The 22,641-nt window shown below is 42.9% G+C and overlaps 1 protein-coding gene across 1 annotated transcript in view; it reads right to left on the reverse strand.

The window, feature by feature from the left end:
• Nucleotides 1-22,641, reverse strand: part of Adam9 (ADAM metallopeptidase domain 9) — a 65,947-nt gene that overhangs the window by 24,295 nt on the left and 19,011 nt on the right. The window contains exons 7-14 of the mRNA XM_028768172.1: nt 21,430-21,495; nt 19,359-19,430; nt 18,440-18,609; nt 17,598-17,679; nt 16,646-16,779; nt 7,975-8,146; nt 5,326-5,418; nt 4,284-4,479 (exon numbers count right to left, since the gene is read on the reverse strand). Coding sequence (XP_028624005.1) covers nt 4,284-4,479; nt 5,326-5,418; nt 7,975-8,146; nt 16,646-16,779; nt 17,598-17,679; nt 18,440-18,609; nt 19,359-19,430; nt 21,430-21,495 — 985 coding nt within the window. The remainder of the gene's footprint in view (nt 1-4,283; nt 4,480-5,325; nt 5,419-7,974; nt 8,147-16,645; nt 16,780-17,597; nt 17,680-18,439; nt 18,610-19,358; nt 19,431-21,429; nt 21,496-22,641) is intronic.

Here is a 22,641-nt window from a genome sequence, read left to right on the forward strand (position 1 = left end):
ACAGCCATGCAACAGTAACTAGCTCCTGCTAAGTCACAGGTACAGGCTCACTCTCCACACTGTCACAGCCGTGCAACAGTAACTAGCTCCTGCTAAGTCACAGGTACAGGCTCACTCTCCGTTCTCACAAGCCCAGCACTGTCTCCAGTTACAGTAGAGACCGCATGTTTTTATCGTACATGGCTGCTTACATTAGGTAAGTACACTGAGACCTACACAGTGTGACAAAGGATTAACCCACTCTCATTTTCTTACATTTTTGGTATCACTTACTTTCATTTTTCCCTCCCCAAGAATGCTGTTAGTATTTCCTAGTCAAATCATCAGCCCCTCCCTCCTGAATCAGATGCCTGATTCGAGGCTAAGTCAGTTTGAAAGAAGGTGGATGTGGGCGAAAGGAGGCAGAGCAGCAGAGGGAAGCAGTGAGCATGAAAACAGATATCCATAACGCTGTCCAGGGAAAATGCCAGTGTTCCCGTCCAAGTCAGAGCAACAGGGAACGTTACAGACTTCCCAGATGATATACAGGAAGGAACTGAGTCAGATGTGTCTGCTGCTCCTGCTGACTCAAGGATAAAGGAGAGAATGATGGGAAGACAGGATTCTAGGAAGCCTTTTTGAAGACATCCTCGGTGCCAATCATTGGCCACTGCAACCTTGGTAAATGTGCTGAAAACAGGACTCAATCATGCACAGACGACTCCAAAACACAAGGGTGCATGGGATGGGAACCCACTAGCACCATGAGAACCAAAATGAAAGCAGCTGAGGGACCACAAGTCCATGTCCAGTGTTCCAAGCCTGAGTCTAACATCTATGACCACTCTGGGAACCCTACCAAGAACTGACACAGGATGAGAAGAACAAAGCATTTCACAGACGTTCTGAGTGCTGTGGAAGCATCACCCAAAAGTGAACAGTGGCAATGCTCTTTCTGGAACACCCCCATAGTACATCTTGTGGTTCATGTGCTGGGAAGGAGAGATGGATGAGTTCATGATTATGACCAACTGAGGTGCTCGGGCCAAAACATCAACAGGAAGGAAAACCCATTCTGGGAACTGTAGGCAGCCTCATTTCCTAGCCGCCTCTGTCGCCACCAAAATCCACTGGGTCTCTGATATGGCACCCTTTCCTGAGCATCAGCCAGCATCTGAGTACCCTGTCCATCACAGAAGGTACAGCACTTTGTACCTGGGCACATATACACCACTTCTTCAAGTGCTGGTGACTGAGGCCCTGTGCACACTAGGCAAGTGCTCCACCACAGAGCTATCTCCTAACACTGTTTACTGTCTGAGACAAGGTTTCACTAAGCTGCACAGGCTGGCTCTCTGTAGCTCAGGCAGGCCTTAAACTTGCAATCCTCCGGCCTCTGCTTTCGCAGTGGCTAGGCTTACAGGCCTATCCATATCACTAAGTACAGTATTTTATTTTTACTAGATGGCTTGTTAGAGTAGTGGAGATACACAGGATACCCAGCTACAGTGCAGTCAGATGGTACTAATTAGATGGACAGGAGCATCAGTACTTCAAAAGCTATATATGCTCTAAATCAGGTCCAACAATGACAACCACAATCCAGGGCACAGATCTTAAGGGGTGCAAATGGGAGTGGCAACACTTAACAATATGACTCACTAGCAAAAACATGCTTCCTGTACCCATGACTTCATGCTTTAATAGCTTAGAGGTCTGAGTGTCCAAAGAAGAAATTCTTCCACTAGATGCCACAGTAATGAGTCCACTGGGCTGGAACATATGCTGCACACTCAGTTATGCTGGGCTCTGCATGTTTCTGAACCGACAGAGAAAGGCTTCTGTAAGCGGCTGATGACAGATCCATAACCCTACATGGAAGCAAGAAGAGCAGGCCTGGAATACAGGAGTTTCCTAAATACTTACCTCATCCTGTCTAACAACCAAATCCAGCAAAGCCACACATGGCCCAGGCCCTTCAGGAATGAATGTTTAGGTCACTCCACCAGGTTGGGAGCTATAGCCATCTAAGGAACTCCCTGACGTCAAAGAGAAACAGAACGGGCAGTGTAAAATGTAATGTAGACTAGAAAGCAGCTGGAAGTGTGAGCTATGGCCACAGAGCAGTCACAAGCCTGAGGCCTACAACTGTCACCGACATCTTCTTTCAGTATGGCTGTGCCTGTGAGGATATGTGCATATCTTCTTCCTTCTCTTGTCCTTACACCGTGTGATATAAGATAGACTTCCCAGAGCACTTTTAGATAAGGCTAATACTTAACTGAACAGAGAGAATACGGCAGGATGCACTCATGGGTGCTTTAAACAATCATTTCACATTTGAACAGAACAAAGCACAACCAGTAGGAGGGAATTTTCCTAACAGATACCAGGCTCAGACACCTGTAATGTTCCTACCACTGGAACTGACTGGGATATCTTCTGGGTCCTGAGCCTGGCGTCCATGAACAGAAGTCCTTTATCAGTTCTACTGATAGCAGAGCTACATGAGCCAATCCATCGTGTGTGTGTGTGTGTGTGTGTATGCAGTATGCATGTACACACATACACAACAATACAAAGAACAAGTTAAAACTGAAGACAAACACAGACATCCTATTTAGACTTCTTTAAACAGATTGAAATCAGTAGAACAGCTGATGCCTTAAACCACTTTAAGACAATATCAGAATAGACATTAACTATTTACAATTTTCCAAATTATTTTGCAATAATGGTAAGTATTAAGCAAATTCATTGAAAGGGGACAGACAGACAGCTCTAGAGGCAGGAAGGCACACAGGGAGGGAAGGAGACAGGCAGAATGAGAATCATCCATTCGAGAGAAAGAGAATGGCAGGAAATCAATTGTACCTTACTACACAGCTCAGAGAACAGCATTAACATGGCTGCAATGCAATACAGTCAACACTTCTGTGATCACTATGATTACTCTACAACGAAGAAAGAAGACTATAAAGTGATCACGTGTAGGGACATGAGCTGTCAGAGTTGAACAAAGACAAAGAATGAAAATTAATTACCCACAAAAACAAAACCAGTAGGGGCTAGAGAGACAGCTCAGAGGTTAGGAACACTTGTTGCTCTTGTAGAGGACCTGGGTTTGATTCCCAGCACCCACATTGTAGTTCATAACCATCCCTATCTCTAGTTCCTAGGAATCCAATGCCTTCTTCTGATTTCCAAAGGCACTAGGCATGCACATGGTACACACACATACTTTGTCTACAAGTGTAAGGAACTGAGTTCAAATCCCCAGAGCCCACATAAAGCAGCTCATATCTGTAAATCCAGAGATTCTATAAGGAAAGGGAGGTAAAGACAGAAGAATCCCTAAAGCTGAAGGGCCAGCTAGTCTATGTCCACACTCACACACACTAAGACGCATGTACTCGCATACACAAAGACATACTTCATACACACACAAAGGAGAGACTAGTCAGAGTCCACGTAACTAATGAATACTCTAATATACCGTGATAGAAATGTGTCAGTATACATGGATCATAAGGACATTCTAAATGATGAATACAAATGTTAGACCCATGCAGCCTATAATATCAGAACTAGAAACCAGAACGGTGAGGCCATAGCAAAGCAATAGTGTGCTTGCCTAGCATATGTGAGGTTCTAGGTACAGTACTCAGTTCTCAAACCTCTGTGTGTGCATATCTATATACACTGTGTGTGATGGTTTGCATATGCTTAGCCCAGGGAGTGGCACTACTAGGAGGTGTGGCCTTGGAGTAGGTGTGACCTTGTCGGAGGAAGTGTGTCATTGTGGGCATAGCTTTAAGACCCTTATAATAGCTCCCTAGAAGCCAGTCTTCTCCTGTTCGAATAGGAACAAGATGTAGAACTCCCAGGTCCTTCTCCAGCACCATGTCTGCCTGGATGCTGCCATGCTCCTGCCATGATGATGATGGACTGAACCTCTGAACCTGTAAGTTAGCCCCAATGAAATGTCGTATCTTATAAGGATTCTTGGTCATAGTGTCTCTTCACAGCAATGAAAACCCTAAGACACTGTGTGTTATACAAAGTGGGAAGAGGGAGAGGGACCACATAAAGCATCCACTGAATCATCAAATTAGACATAAAAATTCCTGACCACGGCTACTACTGGAGGAGGAAAAATGGAGATACAAAAACCTCATCAATAATGCTTGATTCCTTCTTTAAAAACCTAAGGCAAACAGATGATAAAATCAATTGATTATAAATGTCTCATATGTAGATTTATTACAAGTTAATTAAAAAGAAAAGTTAATTTTAGAACTTACTTGAACCAAAGATGACCTGACACTGTGCATCATAATACTGGCACATGCCATTGTAGCAGTAGGCTTTGCTATTCTGGCAAGGGTATCCGTTCTGAATGAAGACATCTGGCGGGCAGAACTGAGAGGAGCCATTGCAGTACTCAGGGACGTCACACTCACTGGTCTTTCCTCTGCACATGGAGCCTCCTGGAAGGAACTAAGGTAATGAGGTTCAAATCAGACAGGAACATCAGGAGAGTCCCCACAAAGCCATCAGACTTGAAACCACAGTGTGTATATAAAGGTCCCAACACCAGACATTACATCACCCAACATAAAAGTGAACAAAGCCCAAAACAGTCAATTCATAGATATAAAATGAAAAACAAACCTCATGGGTAACCAAAAGAAACACAAAATAAATGCAAACTCAAGGAACACTGCAGAATCAGCAGTCCGATAAGGCGGACAACAGCACTCCTGGAATCAACATTCGATTGGTGAATGAGTTTGAGGGTGGGGAGACAGCCAACATAGCTGAGCGTTGGAGATGAGGTCAGGAAACCATTGCAGCTCAGGCAGCCAGCCAGTGTAGCAGGCTGAGAGCTCCAGGTTCTGTGCTGGGATCACAAGCACACGCCACCATGGTTTTTGGTTGAAGGGAGGGGGTTGTTTCTAAAGGGTTCTGGGGATCTAATTCAGATCTTCTTCATCAATTAACTCCCAACCCCTAACTCTCTACAGTCTATACTTTGATATTTTTAAATTTTCCCTAAGAGATATATGTTACTTGAAAAGGGGAATCAAGAAAACAAAAAATGGAAACATAGCTCATTGGTGAGTGTTTACCTGCAAGCAGGAAGCCTGAGCCATCTTAGGTTTAACCCCCAGCACCCAAAACTAACTCAGCAGGCCCCTCCTCACAGAAAGTGCCATTCAAATGCACACAAGTGGGATGAAATACAAATGGTCATATGATAAAAATGATATGCAGACATCTCAGAGATGCATTTCCAGATTCCATTTTCCTTCTGATTGGCTCCTGATAGGGAGAAGTCCTTGCCTGGCAATCTTTACAACAGTCGCCATATGCACATTCAGCAAATGACTTGAGCTTACAAGTGCTTCCTTCACAGCATGGGTCCAACTCACAGTCCTGCAAATAGAAAGTGACCACTGATAAACAAACTCTCTCTGAGTCCTTGAGAGCAGCAGCCTTAGTACAGTGTTCTGCCCTGCAAGTTCACGCTGACCTAGCCACGGCCTGCTCTCTTCTAGGTGCTGTAAAGACACCAATCTCCCCCCACCCCACTTTCCCCCAGGCATCTCCCTTCTCTGGGGCATAAATAATTTTTTTAATTAATAAAAAATAGACACACCAGTCAGTCTATAGCTGCAAGTATTTAAATCTCAACATATTTCACAAGACAGCTGGTAACTCCATGATAAAATACCAAAGACTGAAGGACTTAAAGAATGGAAATTTACTTTCTCTCAGTTCTGAAGGCTAGAAAAGCAAGGTGATAGTTCTCACAGAGAACTCTGGGCACCCTGCCCTCTCTTGCTGGCTGACAGGCTATGACCAATCTCTTAGCTGGCACTGGAGAGAATCTTCTAAAGACACTGACCCTAGTGAACCAGGGCTCCATCCTCCAGTGCTTATTTAATCTTCTTTCCTCAGAGACCCCATTGCCAAACCTGCTTCACTGCAGGTTACAGGTTTGACACATGAATTCTGAGGAACCACAGAGAAGGAAATATTCATGGATGCCTTTCTCTCCCTGCTCAGGGTCCCACTACCCATGGGATGGCTCTTTTCTCTGGATAGGGAAACTATTCCTTTTCTTACAGGGTACGAGGTGAGGACTGGCCTCAGTGCCCTGTACACACTACGCACACATGCTAAGACACACATTATACACTGAGAGTGAGGACTGGCCTCAGTGCCCTGTACACACTACGCACACATGCTAAGACACACATTATACACTGAGAGTATGTTTCTTGGCTTCTGTCACCATGCTTTGTTCCATGACAGTTACATTTCAACTCCAACATCCCACCTACAGACACCTATAGGAATATAGCCATAGCCTTGTAAGCTGTCACCACTGGGGGACTGGCAAAAGAGTACATGGAGTACTGTGCACTATTCTGCAACCACTTATCTGCCTATGATTACTTCATAGTAAAGTTCTAAAAATAGATTTTTTTTAAATTAACATGCAATAAATCTATATATGAGACAGCCTAATATTTCATATACTCAAGGTACACTAATCAAATCAGGGTCACTAGCATTTCTATCACAAAGCAAAAATTATAAAAAATGAGCTACAACCTATACTTTCAAACAGATACACACACACACACACACATACACACAGCACTAAGTCAAGATGGCTCATGGACCTAAATGTAAAGTCTAAAACGAGAAACTTCCCAGGAAAAAGCTGTACAAAGTGGGAGCAGCCAAAGCATCAGCCATAAAAGGACAAAGTGAAAAATGGCTTTCATCAAAATCAAATCTCTGTGCTTCTAAGACTCTGTACATTATTGAAGGAGAGCTATTAAGGTGACATTTATAAATCAAGCATCTAACAGATGACATATATCCAAGATAAAGAAGACAGAACTCAGTAGCAAATAACACAATTTTCCAACAAAGGTAAAGAGCTGAACACATATCACTGGATACACATGTGGCAAGTGCATGCAAGGACGCCTGCTCCACAGCCTTAGACACCAGGGACATGCACAGAGAAAATGTACAGGAACGGGGCGGGTGGAGAGAGCAGCTTGGAGAAGGGCGGAGAGGAAAGGCAGTGAGCGGCAGATACACTCACTGCGGATCTTTGGAAAAGGCATAGGGATACAGTGTATGCTTATCTCAAATTACACATAGCATTTATGTTTATACATATTTTAAGCTGTTTATACACAGCTTAAATAAAGTGACAACTCTTGAGGTGACAATGGTCCCTCTAAGAGCCGTAGACTACCTAACAAAGCCCCAGTTCTAAGCATGAGAAATTTCCTCTCTAGTTGTTGGTCAGGAAACTCCAAAGGCTTCACAGAAGTCATGGAATACATCAATCACATAAGACAAAGAAACAATTTTCTCTTAGGATACAGGTAAGCTTTCAAAACCAAGAGTGGTCAGGCAAGGAAAAACATTGAGAATAACACTGTAGGCCTTATATCTGAACAAATATGTCCCGAATCTAATGGCAACCCAAGGGGAGCCAGTTTAACGGGTTTACTGAGAGGAACGTGGCTGGACAACAGTAACAATGAAGGTGGTCACAGCTGAGGGCCGTGGAGGTAGGGATCCACAGGTGACAAACACACGTGCTTACAGGAGGAAGAATGCAGACACTGGCAGATGCTGGAGGATGAATCAGCTGGGCTCATTTAGTAAATGAACCCAGCTCAACAATATGTCCTTACTAGCAGGGCCACAATGGTAAACATGTAAAGGAACTGAACAATTGTGTAATGCCAGTAACAAATAATCCAATAGCTACAATAAAGATAAAAGGCGGATAGGGAAAATGTTTAAAAAAGAAGGGGACCATAGTGTTTGCATGAAGTCATGACATCATTAGCTAACCTCCCAGGAGCTGACCAGTTCTAGAAACATGTCTGTAACACAAGAGCAAGCCTCATCTGACCACTAACGCCCGCAGTGTCTCTGGAAGACTTGACTGACCTTTGGTGTGCCGCAGTCACACTCCTCCCCGGGGTCCACCAGCTTATTACCACAGGAGGGCGCACTGTAGGCTTCATCAGGCTTCGGGATGTTGAGCAGGCAGCTTCCTCCCTTGTTTAAAGTTAACTTCTCAAAGTCCTCCGCACTGCAACTGCTGAAGTTTCTGGACCCTCTACAATAAATAGTAAGACAGAGACTTCACATCATAGTCACCGCTTACCTTGAAAGTTCTTAGCCATATCTTGAACCAATAAGAAGTAAACACTGTAGAAAGCAGGAAATAAACAAAAGTTGGCAAAAACGAGATTATCTATCTCTAATAAATATAGGAATGACTTAGGAACTACATAGTTCACCATGAAAGTTACCCTGTGCTGTGCCCCATGAGAATATCTTCCAAGCATATCACTTGTTAATACATAAAACCAAAAGTCACAGGACTTTCCATCTACAGAGACCTTAAAAACTTACCTAGTCTCATTCAGAATTGAGCTTTTATTTCTCTACAATGCTACATTTCAAATGCTGGAAGCTACTGTGTGCTTCCCAATCCTGATATCTGCAGTTTGACCACTTGTCTTCCCCTCCCCCAACTCATACACTGCGAGCCATGTGAAAAACACAAAAGGGTGATTCCAGATTGTTCATAGTCACTGAGTGAGAATGGCCCCCAAGCTCATATATTTGAATAGTTTTTTCTGTCTCTCTTTGTCTCTGTTTCTGTCTGTCTCTGTCTCTTTATATCTCTGTGTGTGTGTGTGTGTATGTGTGTGTGTGTGTGTGTGTGTGTTTGTGTGCCTCTGTCTCTGGGTTTCTGTCTCTGTCTCTTTGTGCGTTTGTGTCTCTCTCTGTCTCTCTTGGTATGTCTCTCTGTCTCTCTCTCTCTGTCTCTATTTTGCTCTCTATCCTCCCAATGTTAGAAGTGAATATTCACCATAAATGTTGAGTGGAACGCACAGATATTATCTGTAATATTGTCTGTGGTATTTGTTATACTGTTTTTATCTGGGTCAGTTGGGGTCAGCGACTTTATCCCTTGTAAAATTCTTGTACAGATTTCTAATAAAGTATCCTATTCCTTCCCCATGTGATGCTGTCTATGCTCTTCAATAAACACAGAGCAAATTCCTTGTTGGGGACAGACATATGTGCGCGTGCACACACACACATTCAGATAGATACATAGGGACAGAGACAGAGACGTATTCACAAGGCAGCATTCAGGCAGACACAAATTTAGATTCATATAATCTACATACAGACAGAGATGTCAGAAGACACCATGAAGTAGAAAATTCAAATCTGGGCTCACTCGGTAAAAAAGCATCTAAGAGAAATGTTTTAGTTTCTTTCCTTACTGTGACACCATCCCAATACTGGTGACTCCGAGTTTATAGCATTCAAACCAACCACATTTTGTTCCTGTGTGAAGCATGTGTGAGGAACACATGAGGAGCAGCCTAGAAAAATGCCAGGACACGTGAGGAACATCTGAGTTCACAGGACACTTCAGAGCACTTAATCCACACATCCAATAATTACATGTTACCAGGTAATCCTGTTGATCATCTTTACTTTGAAAATCTGTAGGAAATGTGCCTATAAGCCAGGAATTGTTGACAAACCCACATTTTGTTAAAATTTTATCTGGTATAGTCATCTACCTGTCTACCTCCCAATTTCTCTACCTGGTAACCTAAATTCTGAGTATGATATCATTGCTAAGACCAATATCAAGGAATTTCCACATCTTAATGTCTTGTGTGCTTAGATCTTTTATCCATTTTGGCATCATGTGCACAAAACGTAAAGATTCAATTTTATCCTTTAGTATGTGGGGGAAAGCTTCTTCTAAGGAAATATTTGCAAACCATATATCTGACAAAGGGTTAATAACTAAATGTATAAGGAAAAGTCAATATTAGAAAATACCTCGAAATGAGAAAACGGTCTTGAATACACATTTTCAGATGGAGACAATAAATATTCAACAGCTTACATGAAGAGGGTGGTCAGCATCAGTAACCACCATGGAAACTCGAAGCAAACCACAAACCATCCATCCCTCAGCCCTGTTCCAGTGGCTGTTATAAAACCCTAAATAAGAAGTTCAGGTAAGGCTGTGGAAAAAAAGCAAAGCCGGCAGAAAACAGCATGGTACTCTGAAGGAAATTAACAGAGAAGCAGAAAGGCCCAGAAGTCCACCCTCTGCTGAATGAGATCGTCATCATGAAGACATCTGTATTCTCCTGTTCAGCATTAGTCACTGAAGCCAAGACCTGGAAAGAGCCTGAGTGTTCATCAATGGACAGATAAACGTACTATAGTATGTGTGCATGCATTCCGTTACACGTGTGTGCTTATACCGTCATGTATGCTTGTGTATGCATATACATGTATGTGCACATATATTCTTCAGCCTCAGAAAAGGAGACCCACACTATCTGCCACAAGACAAATGAACCTTGAGGGCTCTGTGTTAGTAAAATAAGCCAGGCACAAAGAAGAAAAATATCACAAGATCTCAATCATATGTGAAATTGTAAAAGAAAAGCTAAAGATGAACAAGGAGTAGAAGTTAAGACAGCTGGAGGGGGCAAACGGGAAGATGGGGGTGAGAGGAGTCGGAGGCGAGAGGAGGATATCATCATACATACGTCAGGATTGGCCAGAACAGAGGCCATGCCCGACAGGAACACCGCCATCGCAACCTCAGAATACATGGCATTTTTGCTACAGGACGAGGTTCTAGGTTCTTCTGACACAAAAGGAAATCTGGGTAACTATGCAGGGCTACAGATATGTTAATCTGCTTGACAACAGTAACATTTCACCACCTATGCTAGTGTTTACCATCCCAGCACTCAGGAAACTGAGCAAGAGAAAGAAACTGAGGCTACCCTGGGCAACAGAGAAAGACTCTCTCAAAAAACAGTAAATATCAATTTTACTTTTTTTTTTTAATAGAGTCTTATTGTGTGGCCCTGGTTGCCCTCAAACTCAGGATGTACCTGCCTCTGCCTCCTGAGTGTTGAAATTAAAGCCATATGCCAATCCCACCCAACCACACTACAGATTTTTAAATTACATATTAAATAAATTACATAAGTTCTCCCACAAGTTCTGGGCAATAGAATCCATTTTGCTTTTTCCTCACTACTCTTGAAGCTATGATGAGACCCGATGAACCTACCAAGCATGCGCTCATCCACCAGTACATGCTGGATATCTGTTTGCATATGGTACTCTCCTCAGTTCAAGGGACAGAGCCATGAACATGGCAGAAACCCTTTCTGTGAAGGTTACACTAGTGAATGTAGCAGACTGAAAACTTGGGTGGAATGAGAAAAGGTGGCAATAGTCTGGAGAAAAGGGAAGCAAAGATTTATGGGAGGCTGGGGTAGGCAGTCCAAAGGACAGTTGATTCAAAGACTTCATACATCATGACACTTCAGTCAAAACTGGAAATCTGGGGAAAGAACATCACAGACAGAAAGAAAACCATGAACAAATACTCTAAGGCACAGGTAGCATGTTCTAGAACTGATAAGGAAGCCAGTGGCCCTTCAGGGAAGTAGTGAGTAAGAAAATGAATGAGATTGAGCAAAGATGGAAGAGACCACGGCGAACTGTGGCTCTTGATTGAAACATGGTCACTGTGACTAGGCGTGAGACCAAACAAAACATGCCCTTTGACTCAAGTCAGCAGGCTCAGCACTGCTGCTGTGCTAAACAGGAAGACTGAAGCAGGGCTCTCCCAGAATCTACTTCACAGACGGTGAGTCAGAATGGCATCCTTAGGATCAGGAAGAGGGGTCGATTATTTCAAGGAAACACATGAGAATAAAAGAGATGCCAAGGCTGGCTGACAGAGGAAAGTTAGCAGCAGTGAATGTGGGGATGTTTGCGGGGATAACCAGGTACAAAACAAAATGACTAGCCATCAAGTAAAACAGACTTGTAATTGCTGACTTCCTCTCACTGATTGTGGCTTCCACACAGCTCATGCAATAATGCTCTCTGTAGAATGTGTACATCAGACAACCACAGTAGCTGGGCCAGCCTATGTTTATCCGACACATCAGTCCCTAATTACAGCCTGCAGTGTCCACCCAATAGCAAAGGCTATTTAATGAGGCTTTGTATTCAGCAGATGAACCCCATTTTTGTCATAAATAATGTTTGACAATGTGACCCTAGAGCAAGGTTCAAAAAAAAAAAAGAAAAAGCTCAGTTCCAACTATAGCCAAGTGATAAGATACAAAATAAGAATACAAAAATCAGCAGCCTTCCTATATACCAGTAACAACCATACTGAGAAAAAACATCAGGGAAACAATATCATTAACAAGAGCCTCGAATAATAAAATACATTAGAATAACCCTAAGCAATGATGTTGTGAAAGTCGTCTGTAATGAAAACTTTAAAACACTGAAGAAAGAAATTAAAGCCACTGTAAGATGAAAAGCCCACTCATACATGGATTGGAAGAATCCCACTGTAAAAACAGCCTTCCAAAATTAAGCTAGTGAGTCAATGTAATCATAAAGTTCCAGTGACAGAAGCAGAAAAATCAATCTTAAAAGCCATACGAAAGCACAAAACAATGTCAGCTAGTCAAAGCAATCCTTAGCAAAAAGAATACTTGTGGGGAAATCAATATGCTTGACTTCAAGTCACACTGCAGAGCCATGGTAGTAAGAACAGCATGGTAAAAGCAGAATGCAGATTATTGGAACAGAATAAAGGGCCCAGACACAGAGTGCTCTAGTCTACACACACAATAAGGCTGATTTTTGAGAGTTGCTAAAAATACTCATCGGAGAAAACATAGCATCCTCAACACATGGTGCTGGGAAAACTGAATTACTACATACAGCAGAAACTGAATTTTATACGGTTCAGGAGTCTGATGGAGTTGGAGGAGAGGTGGTGGGAGAATAGAGATCCCCCGGGATAGCAGGCTGCTCAGGGCAGCTTGGTTTAAGACCAGGGTGCTCAGCCAGCAGGGAAGATGGATGGGGAAAGAAAAGCTAACCATATGGTTCAAGAGTCTCAAGTCTGATGGAAGTGGGAAGAGAGGCAGCAGGAAAATGGAGGTCCCCCTGGGATAGCAGGCTGCTTAGGGTGACCTTAGCTTTGACTCACATTGTGGATATGGAACCTGAAGAGGCCAGCCTCCTGTAGCCAGGCAGGAACTATAGTGGAGTAATAGATACACCAACCCACTCACCAAACTTTCAACCCAAAATTTATCCTGTCTACAAGAAATCCATGCACAGGGGATGGAACAGAGACTGAGGGAATGGCCAACCAATAACCAGGCAAACTGGAGACCCATCCCATGGGCAAGCACAAATCCCTAGCACTATTAATGATGCTCTGTTATGCTTAGAGACAGGAACAAGTTGTCCTCTGAGAGGCTCCACCCAGCAGCTGACTCAGACAGATACAGCCAAACAGTGGGTGGAGGTTGGGGACTCTTATGGAAGAGTAGGAGAAAGGACTTCAGGCCCTGAAGGAGATAGGAACTCCACAGAAGACCAACAGAGTCAACTAACCTGGACCTATAAGGCTCTCAGAGTCTGAGTCACCAACCAAAGAACATACACAGGCTGGACCTAGGCCCTCCCGCACATATGTAGCAGATGTGCAGCTTGGTCTTCATGTGGGTTCCAAACAATTGGAATGGGGGCTATCCCAAAAGCTGTTGCTTGTTTGTGGGATATGTTCTTCTAGCTGCGCTACCTTGTCTGGCCCCAGTGGAAGAGGAAGTACCTAGCCTCAAAGAGACTTGAAGTGCCAGGGTAGAGGGACCCCCCCCCAAGAGGGGTGTCACCCACTCAGAGAAGGATACTGCCTGTCCCACACCTGTACCTTACAGGATGCTGCCTGTCCTGTGTTTTCTTCTAACAGTTTCAGTGGTTCAGGTTCTACATTCAAACAGCAGTCCCATCCAGATATGATATGCATGACCCACAACAACAGCCGAGACATCCTTGAAGGTACAATACTGCCGTTATATTTTAGTGGTAACCAAGAGCTACCTAACTGAACTTGGCTTAGCCAAGTGGAAAGAAAGCATGCCTGGTACTATAAACCTCTTCCACTGCTCATCTACGTTGCAAGGAGAGAAAATTGGTACAGGAAAAATGGAAATGAGTTGCTGTGGGGAGGGTCAGACACTGAAAATAGAACTACTGTATCCAGTTATCCCCCTCCTGGGCAGGCACACAAAGGATCCACAACCTCCTACAGAGACATCTGTACATCAGTGTCTACTGCCACTTCATTCACATGAGCAAGGAAATGGCGTCCCTGAATGTTCTGAACAGATCATGAAAACGAGGTACACATAAACAATGAAATTCAGCTCTGAAGAGAATAAAATCATGAAATTTACAGAAAAATTGTTGGCACTAGACAATACGTCAAGTGAGTTATCCCAGACTCAGAAAGACAAATGCCACTTTCTCTCTCGTACGTAGATCCCAACTTTGAAGTTAGATTTGTGTGTTTAACTTGGTGTGTCTATAAAGGTAAGAAATCTAAAACATGGCCCCGAGAAAGGGAGGAGAGACATCTTAGTGGAAGAAGACAGAAAAGCACATGTGATGAGGGGGTGGATATACTGAGAGACGAAGGCTTACGAAGTGGGGATGGCAGAGAGGTGGAAATGAGGAGTGTGTGAACCACTATTTTGAAAGCTAATTTTAGATTATATTTAAAAAGAGGGGGAGTGTATTCTGAATGCAGGGGTGATCAATGCTAGTCCCAGAGGACACAGGTTATCAAATGAAAATCTCAGTGCCAGGCATGGGCTACTTCTCTACAAGTAATTGATCAGAAAGGTCCACGGGGTGCAAAACCAGATGGGCTACTACTCTTGGATGCTCACCAGAACCCAATGGCTGCCCACCAGAACCTACATCTGAGAACACCGTACAGTTTTGATTGCGGGACACAGAGAAACCAATCTGCAACTGGCCTAAAAACTTCCTCCTGGTGGATAACCTCCAGTGGTGGAAGGTGTTCTGGGAGCTGTAGGCTGACAAAACGTACCAAGGGTCTGACTCAGCCTGACACTACATGCTACAGTAAGCCAGTCAAGATGGCCCACTAGTACAGAAGTGGCAGGACCATTATGGGAGTCAGTTGTGAGGCTTGCTGTAAAGAAAGGGAGTCATGCCTAACACTATAAACCTTGTCAAAAGGCTACTTATGGGAGGATTCTGAGGTCACAGCGGGAAGTGTCTTCTCCACAGATTTGTGCTGCTCTCAATGTTGTCAGAAGATTCATCTTTTTGTAGAAGGCAGCACTGAATACAAAGCTATAGTTGGTCAAAGTGCTGAGAATAGGTGCTCATGATACAAACCCTAACTGCAGCAATGTATCATCTCTGCTCTCAACCTGAGGCTGAAAAGCACTGCAGAAGTTGGGGAGGAAACAACGTGAGAGGCAGAGGAAGAGTGAAACACTGTCTTCTGGGTATGACATAGCAATTGCTCTCACAAACTAATAACAGCTACATTATACACACACACACACACACACACACACAGTCAAAATTCCAGAAGAGCTCACAAGGCCTTCACACTCCTAGCTCAGGAGCTACTGGCATGTAATGGCTACTGGGAAGGGTGGGGGATGGGCATTTTCTTCTAGGGCATAGCAATCAGTAGGTGGCCCAGAAACTGGATAGCCCCACATCCATGCACAAATAGGCAGCACTAATGGATTCCATGTCTGTTTTAAGAGGAACAGGGGATGACGACATTAAGCTGGAGAGAAAGCACTGGAGGAGGTATGTCAACAGCAAGGAGTGTTGGCTACTTATGTAGGACAGGCTCAAGCTCCCAGCACTAGTGAGGCAGACCCAGGAGAATGGCTACTGCAAGCAAGGGTTCATCAGGCAACTGTTCTTGGAGTCCTCCAGTCTAACTCACACAGCACTGAACCTAGCAAGAAGTTTGTGTTCCCATATTCTACTGGTCTGTCAACTGCATTGCAGAGGAGTATAGATAATAAATTGCACCTGCAAAGCTGTCTGACATGACTGAATTTAAAAGGTGGATCTCTCACTGGTATATTTCAGATACAACAAACAAGGCTTCCTATTTTTTTTTAAAGATTTATTTATTTATTATATATGAATACACTGTAGCTGTCTTCAGACACACCAGAAGAGGGCATCAGATCTCATTACAGATGGTTGTGAGCCACCATGTGGTTGCTGGGATTTGAACTCAGGACCTCTGGAAGAGGAGGTCAGTTCTCTTAACCTCTGAGCCATCTCTCCAGCTCCAGGCTTCCTATTTTGAAAACACATCAGTAACCCAGACTTATGAAATACTGATCTGGGGCTGGAGAGGGGAGGGAGCAGTTAGCTGCACTTGCTCTTCTTCTAGAGGGCCCAGGTTCAGTTCCCAGCACCCACACTGAGCAGCTCAAAAGTGTCCGAAACTCCAGCTTCTGGGCATCTGATGCCTTCTTCTGGCCTCCTGAGTTCCTGCACACATGTAATATGCCCTACACAGACAGTCAGATAAGACAGTCTCAGTCTCTCTGTCTCTCTGTGTGTGTCTCTCTCCCACATACACACACACACACACACACACACACACGTCAACACAATCATACTAAGGGACAGAAAGGGCTCGGTTACTCACGATGCTCCTGAATTCATGATACAGCTCTTTGCTCCGCAGAAACACTCTCTCCCATCATCATGATTCATTCCAAGGTTATGTCCCAGTTCGTGAGCAACAATGGATGCAAATGTCTCCACAGTGATTTGCCCAAACTGTACAAACACAGGAAGGTGCGATTAGAAAATGGTCTCTGGGTCAGATTATTCTTTTGTCAAAAGGTGGTGTATCTACTACAATGCCAACTCTATGTCTGTCTAAGTGTCCAGTGGCAGCCGTGTCTGCACACACTCTGATCAGGATCTGGAGTCACTGGTGTGCTGCTAAGACATCAACAGACCATTCCCTATAGCTTGTGAGAAACCAAGCTGGTTTCTTTAAAGTGGAGCCTGTTTCATGAACATGGAGCTTCATTCATAAAAAGATACTATGCGGGTTAATTTCGTTGTCATTCTGACACACCTGGGAAGAGGGGCCCTTCGACTGAAGAACTGTTTGGACTGTGTATGTCTAGGAGGCATTTTCTTGTTTGTCAATGGATCTACAAAGGCCAGCCACTATGGGGAGTTCCAGGCGTGGGTCCTGGCTGTAAGAAAGCTACCTGAGCATGAGCCACAGAGCTAGCACACATCAATCCTGTGTAGTTTCTGCTTCAAACCCATGCTCCGAGTCTGTGCCCTAACTTCTCTGAGTGGACCTGAAGTGTAAGCCAAATGAACCCTTTCCTCCTCTGAGCTGCTTCTGGTCATGGTTTATCACAGCAACATAAAAGAAAACTAGAATAGATAACATATAATAAATATTAAAAACCTGACCTAGTCTCCAGGGAAAAGAACATATGCTACTATTACCGTATCCTTCATAATGTACAAACTATGCTGCTGTACGGATCTGGGGGAGGAGCACTGAGTCAGCAGACGCTATAGACTATCCTAATGACCACGTCCAAAACTGTACTTGAAGAACAACATACCACATTAATCCCACCTGCGTGGCTCCTTGAACATACTGTTCCTACAAATGCCATTCCTGCAGTTCCACCAAAGCCTTTCTTCCTACATGAAAATGTAAAGTTGTAAGATGTAGTTGGAGGAAAAAAGAAACATATGAGTCCTGTTTCTACAGGTAATCTTAACCATATTGACAAAATCTATAGAAACTAGAAGAAAAATGGCAAAAATAAATAACATTTTATTTTGAGAGCATGAGGTTAGTATTACAAACATAATCTTTTAAATTTTTTTATAAAAATGATGATGCCTTTGCATACACAAGCCATTTTTGGGTAGTTCTTTGGTGGTGTGATCTTCTGGGTTAAAAATATTTCTAAAAATGTATTATATACATTCATTCAACAAATGTCAGTGAGGAAAGACAGCAACACAATAAATATTTTCACAAGGGATTACCTTCAATTTTGTAAAGAGAAACAACTTCTGTGGTCAGAATTTTATACCTAGCCAAACAGCCAAAGACAGGTACAAAACACTAGGGGAAAAAAAAAACCTCAGCAGATATGAGTTAGGATAATCAGAGCTCAAAGTGAGATAATCTTTAAACTCTATGCTGATTCTGCGACAATGTCTTTGGCAAGAAATCAAATATTTTTCCTTCCATATAATCCTTCACAAAAAGTAACTATAAAATATGCTGTAACAAGATGAGAAAAGAAGAAAGAAAGACATGGGGTAAAGGCAGGGACAAGTCAGATACAAATGCTTCTGCATGTGAGAGAATGTAATACCACTGCTACAAAATCAGCAAAAGTCATTCTTCAGATCACTTCATTCATAGCATTTGCTTAAAGCCACTTACAAAACCAACTGTGCACTGTCATGTCTCCGGCGCGTTATAAGAAATTTTTCCCGCCACTGTACAAAGTTGCCCAGCACATCTCCAGCTCCTCCGATTATACTGATAGGATTTCTATCTGTCCAGATTTCCAGTCCAACTAGCACAATCCGAATGTTTAACATGATGTACATCTGGGGAGGAAACAAAAATAAGATAAATACATAAAATACATTAAGAACGTGAGACAAACTGGGAGTTGGCTATGACAGGAGGGCCCAGGTCCGAGCTGGCCTTGAATTTCCTGTATTGCTAAGGATGATCTTGAACTCCTGTCAGTCACTGGGCTTTCAGATGTATGTCATCCAGTGAAGAAAAATACTTTAAAATATTTATGAAGCAATATAACCAAAATTAATTTTAAAAATTAATAAAAATTAAAATAAAAAATTAATAAAATTAATTAAAAACAGGATTCCCTCCCCCAGAATAGAAAACCATCGAGGATGGAGAACTAAGATTCAAACTCCATCTTATTCCCACTGTAAAATCTGACAAATATAGGAAGGTAAAGGTTTTGAGTAAATTTTATGACAAGACTTTCCTTTTTCATAGTCTGTTTATTTTCTGCGTCTCTCTATCTCTGTCTCTGTATCTCTCTCTCACATTATTAAAAACACTATTCCTTCAACTGAGGAAAGCGAAGGTGCATTCATAACCATCAGTGCCCCCCTTCCCGATTTACTCTGGAGATATGGCAGACACTGACTGACATGAAATCTCTTGCTCTTCTCATTTTGTCTACAGCTCTGATTTCTTTTTAAACATTATTTGAAAACTTCCAGAACAAACATTTATACACCTGACAGAGCTCAGAAATGACACATTTTGAATCCTGCTCTGAGACTACGAGAGGGCAGCACAGAAGAAAAATATAACTTACGCTATCCAGGTAGTTTGCTAAGCGAATCATCTCTTCTCTCACAGCAGTCTGGTTCCTTCCCATCATGTCATACTGAAAGGACGAAGGAGGGAAAGCATGATCACAAGCAACGACACAGCAAAGACGCCTGCAACGTCTACACTGAAGACCAATGCCAAGGATTTCCTCTGAACAAAAAAGGAGGCAGCTAGACACCTACCAGCACTTCAAATGAACCGATTTCAGTGTGGTGGTTTGAATGAGGAATGTCTCCATAGTCTCGGGCTTTTGAACACTTGGTCCCCAGGCAATGGGGCTGTTTGGGGAGGTTGGAAGTGGGGACTTGCTGGAGGAAGTATGTCACTGGAGGTGAGGATGTCTCTGTAAGTCAAACCCTCCCCCATTTCCAGTTTTTCTCTCTGCTTTGAGTTCCCGTAGAGATGTGAGCTCTCAGCTCTGAGCTCAGCCACCATGGCTGCCACCTGCTGCCATGCTGTCCCCACCATTATGGATCTAACCCTCAGGAACCATAAACCAAAACACACTCCGTCTGTAAGGTGTCTTAGCCTGGGTCCCTTAACCCAGCAACAACAAGTAATTAACACACTAAGGGACACATTTAGTAACTTTAGAATAAATTTTCTTCTCAATGTTATTTTTACTGATTTTAATGCAAAGTATTCTCTGATTTTCACAAAGGTATAATCTCAAACAAAAAGCTTAAATAAAAGAATGAAAAACTAATAAACTTCCTAATCTTTTATCTCTTAGGCTAATGACAACAACAATAAACTATTTCTACACCCTACTCTAAAGTAATAATGAGAGATTAGTTCAGGATCACTAGTTCAAAAATTATATGTGGTTAGAAAAACAGATATATATATAGAAACTTTACCATGTTAAAAAAAATATTTTATGAGCCCTAGTTTTTATATCTGGCTAAATTAGCATGTCTATTTTAATGTTATTTTGAACAGCCTACTTGCTAACAAACAGAAAGTCTTACAGGGTTTGTGACGTCACTCCGTGACAAAGGTCTTAACAACAGAATCTGTGGTTGTATCTGTTCAGCAGATCCTGTACTTAACAGAGCTTGGCGGAAATGGGACCACTTTTACTCTGAACCATTTCAATATGAACACAACCAGTCTATCTGGAGAGAATGATAGAGAAAAACACTTTAATCGCTATTTTTGCCACTTGTTCAAGACATTCTACAGAACTTTGCGACCGCAGCTGGTGCAGGCTCACGCTGGCTCTCTTTCCCATTCTCCCTTCCACCACCGGGGTCATAACACGCGGAGTGTATGTGTGGCTCTGACTAACCAGGGCTCTTACCAACCTACACGCAGTCAGGGACTTGTAAAACCAGGAAAAACGATCTCAAAATGTTCTCTATGGCTTACAAGAAAAGATCTGCCAATTGAATAGTTCCTATAAATAGTTTTTCAGACAGACATAAAAGATCAAAGTCACCCAGGACATTTCCAATAATCTATATGTTAAATTATTTACGAGCCGCATCAGAAACTGATGATCCTGTGGTAACTGAAGATGCAGCATCTCTAAGTAAAACAGTAGCTTGGTCTTTAAGGACAAATATTGAAAGTGCTGGTGCTCTCCTGTACCCTGAAACTAAGTACTTCTAAAGCATGCCAGGCCCGGACCCAGACTCTTAGGGTGAGGAAGATGTGCTCTGAAGAGCACAAAGCAAATCTACCTCATGAGTGAGCAGGCAACTCTCCTGGTTTGCAGGCTCAGCCTGTTGAGTAATCTGAAAAGCTCTCAAGACCGTAGGTGGCTGTGTGACAAATCCAGCACTAGCCAGTCACCACAAAGAGCCGGGAGCACTGTCCCCTTTAGGTTTACGGAAAAAGTTAAGGAGCAAGAGTTTACACCCATAATTCCAGCACTCAGGTCAGGAGACAAGGAGCTCAAGACATAGCAAGACCCTGTCGATAAATTAATTAATTAACTAATTAATTAATTAATTAATGCACTATCATGTTTTTTATTTCCTTCTTAAGTTACTTCTCAACTGCTTTTTCATGAAAAAGCGGGGGGGGGGGGGAGTGTCATCAATTCCTACCCTTTCCTTGTCTACGACAATGAACAGCTCCACATAGCGGGTCTGAGGTAGAACGGCTCTTCTTCTCTGTTAAAACACAAGCACCATAAAGTGGAAATTGTTATGTGACCAGACACATTCTGTATGAGTAACAGTCAAGCCTGAGAGCTAGTCGTGTGATTTCACATCTGTGAACAGTATAACTTGTTGTACTTAGCATATCTATGTCAATAAAACAAGAAAGTGTTAGCTGGTATTTTAAAAGCTCTAGAGATAAAATGGGTTGTCTCGGTCTTCAAAGCAGTAGTATTGCTGGGATGTTTTATTTTTAATTAAAATACATATAAGTTGTACATGGAAATGTGATTATCATGATAATACAGAAAAAAAAAAAAGACATCTCCTGAACCCTGAGAGGAAAAGGTGGGGCGGGGTCACCAGTGTACAAACATGACTTCCTTCTGTCCTTTTACAGACATTCATACAAAACAGAAAAAGCAACCACCTAACAGCTTTCCAACTGTTAACGAGTTTGGGGAAGAAAAGGTGACGAAGTAATGTCATGGTCAGGTGTCAGCTGATTTAAAATATGCTGGATGCCAGCACTGTGGGAAAGGCCCCTTAACCTAAAAAAAAAAAAAAAACCTGCACCCACGGTGGAGAACCCTGTAGCTGAGTTAAGCTGGCCCAGGGAACCGTAACAGGCCTACAGCCTGAACATCCAGGGAACCATAACAGGCCTACAGCCTGAGCATCCAGGGCACCCGTAAGAAGCCTTCAAAGCAGGCCCCTGAGTGTCCTTGGATGGTATCTGAGGTAATAATTATCTCAAATTCAAATGCTGCTTCTCTCCCTCCCTTTCTCCTTCCTCCCCTCCCTCCCTCTTTCTGCCTCCAGCCTAGACCCTGAGGTATCTGAGTAAAATCTCCCCTGTTCCAAGTCAGAGTGTAATGACTACACAAAAACACCTAATAGGATCACTGCCTAAGATTTAACCCCTTAAAATTCAGACTCCCCAAGCTGGAGAGATGGCTCAGCAGTCATGACTGCTCTTCCAGAGGTCTTGAGTTCAATTCCCAGCAACCATATGGTGGCTCACAGCCATCTGTAGTAAGATCCAATGCCCTCCTCTGATGTGTCTGAAGAGAACTCACAATAAATAAACAAATAAATAAATAAATAAATCTTTAAAAAGAAAATTCAGACTGCTGTCCTCTCGGTCGCCAGAACCAC

The sequence above is a fragment of the Grammomys surdaster genome, unplaced genomic scaffold (genome assembly GCF_004785775.1).
Source record: "Grammomys surdaster isolate TR1022 unplaced genomic scaffold, NIH_TR_1.0 185, whole genome shotgun sequence".
NCBI classification, from domain to species: domain Eukaryota; kingdom Metazoa; phylum Chordata; class Mammalia; order Rodentia; family Muridae; genus Grammomys; species Grammomys surdaster.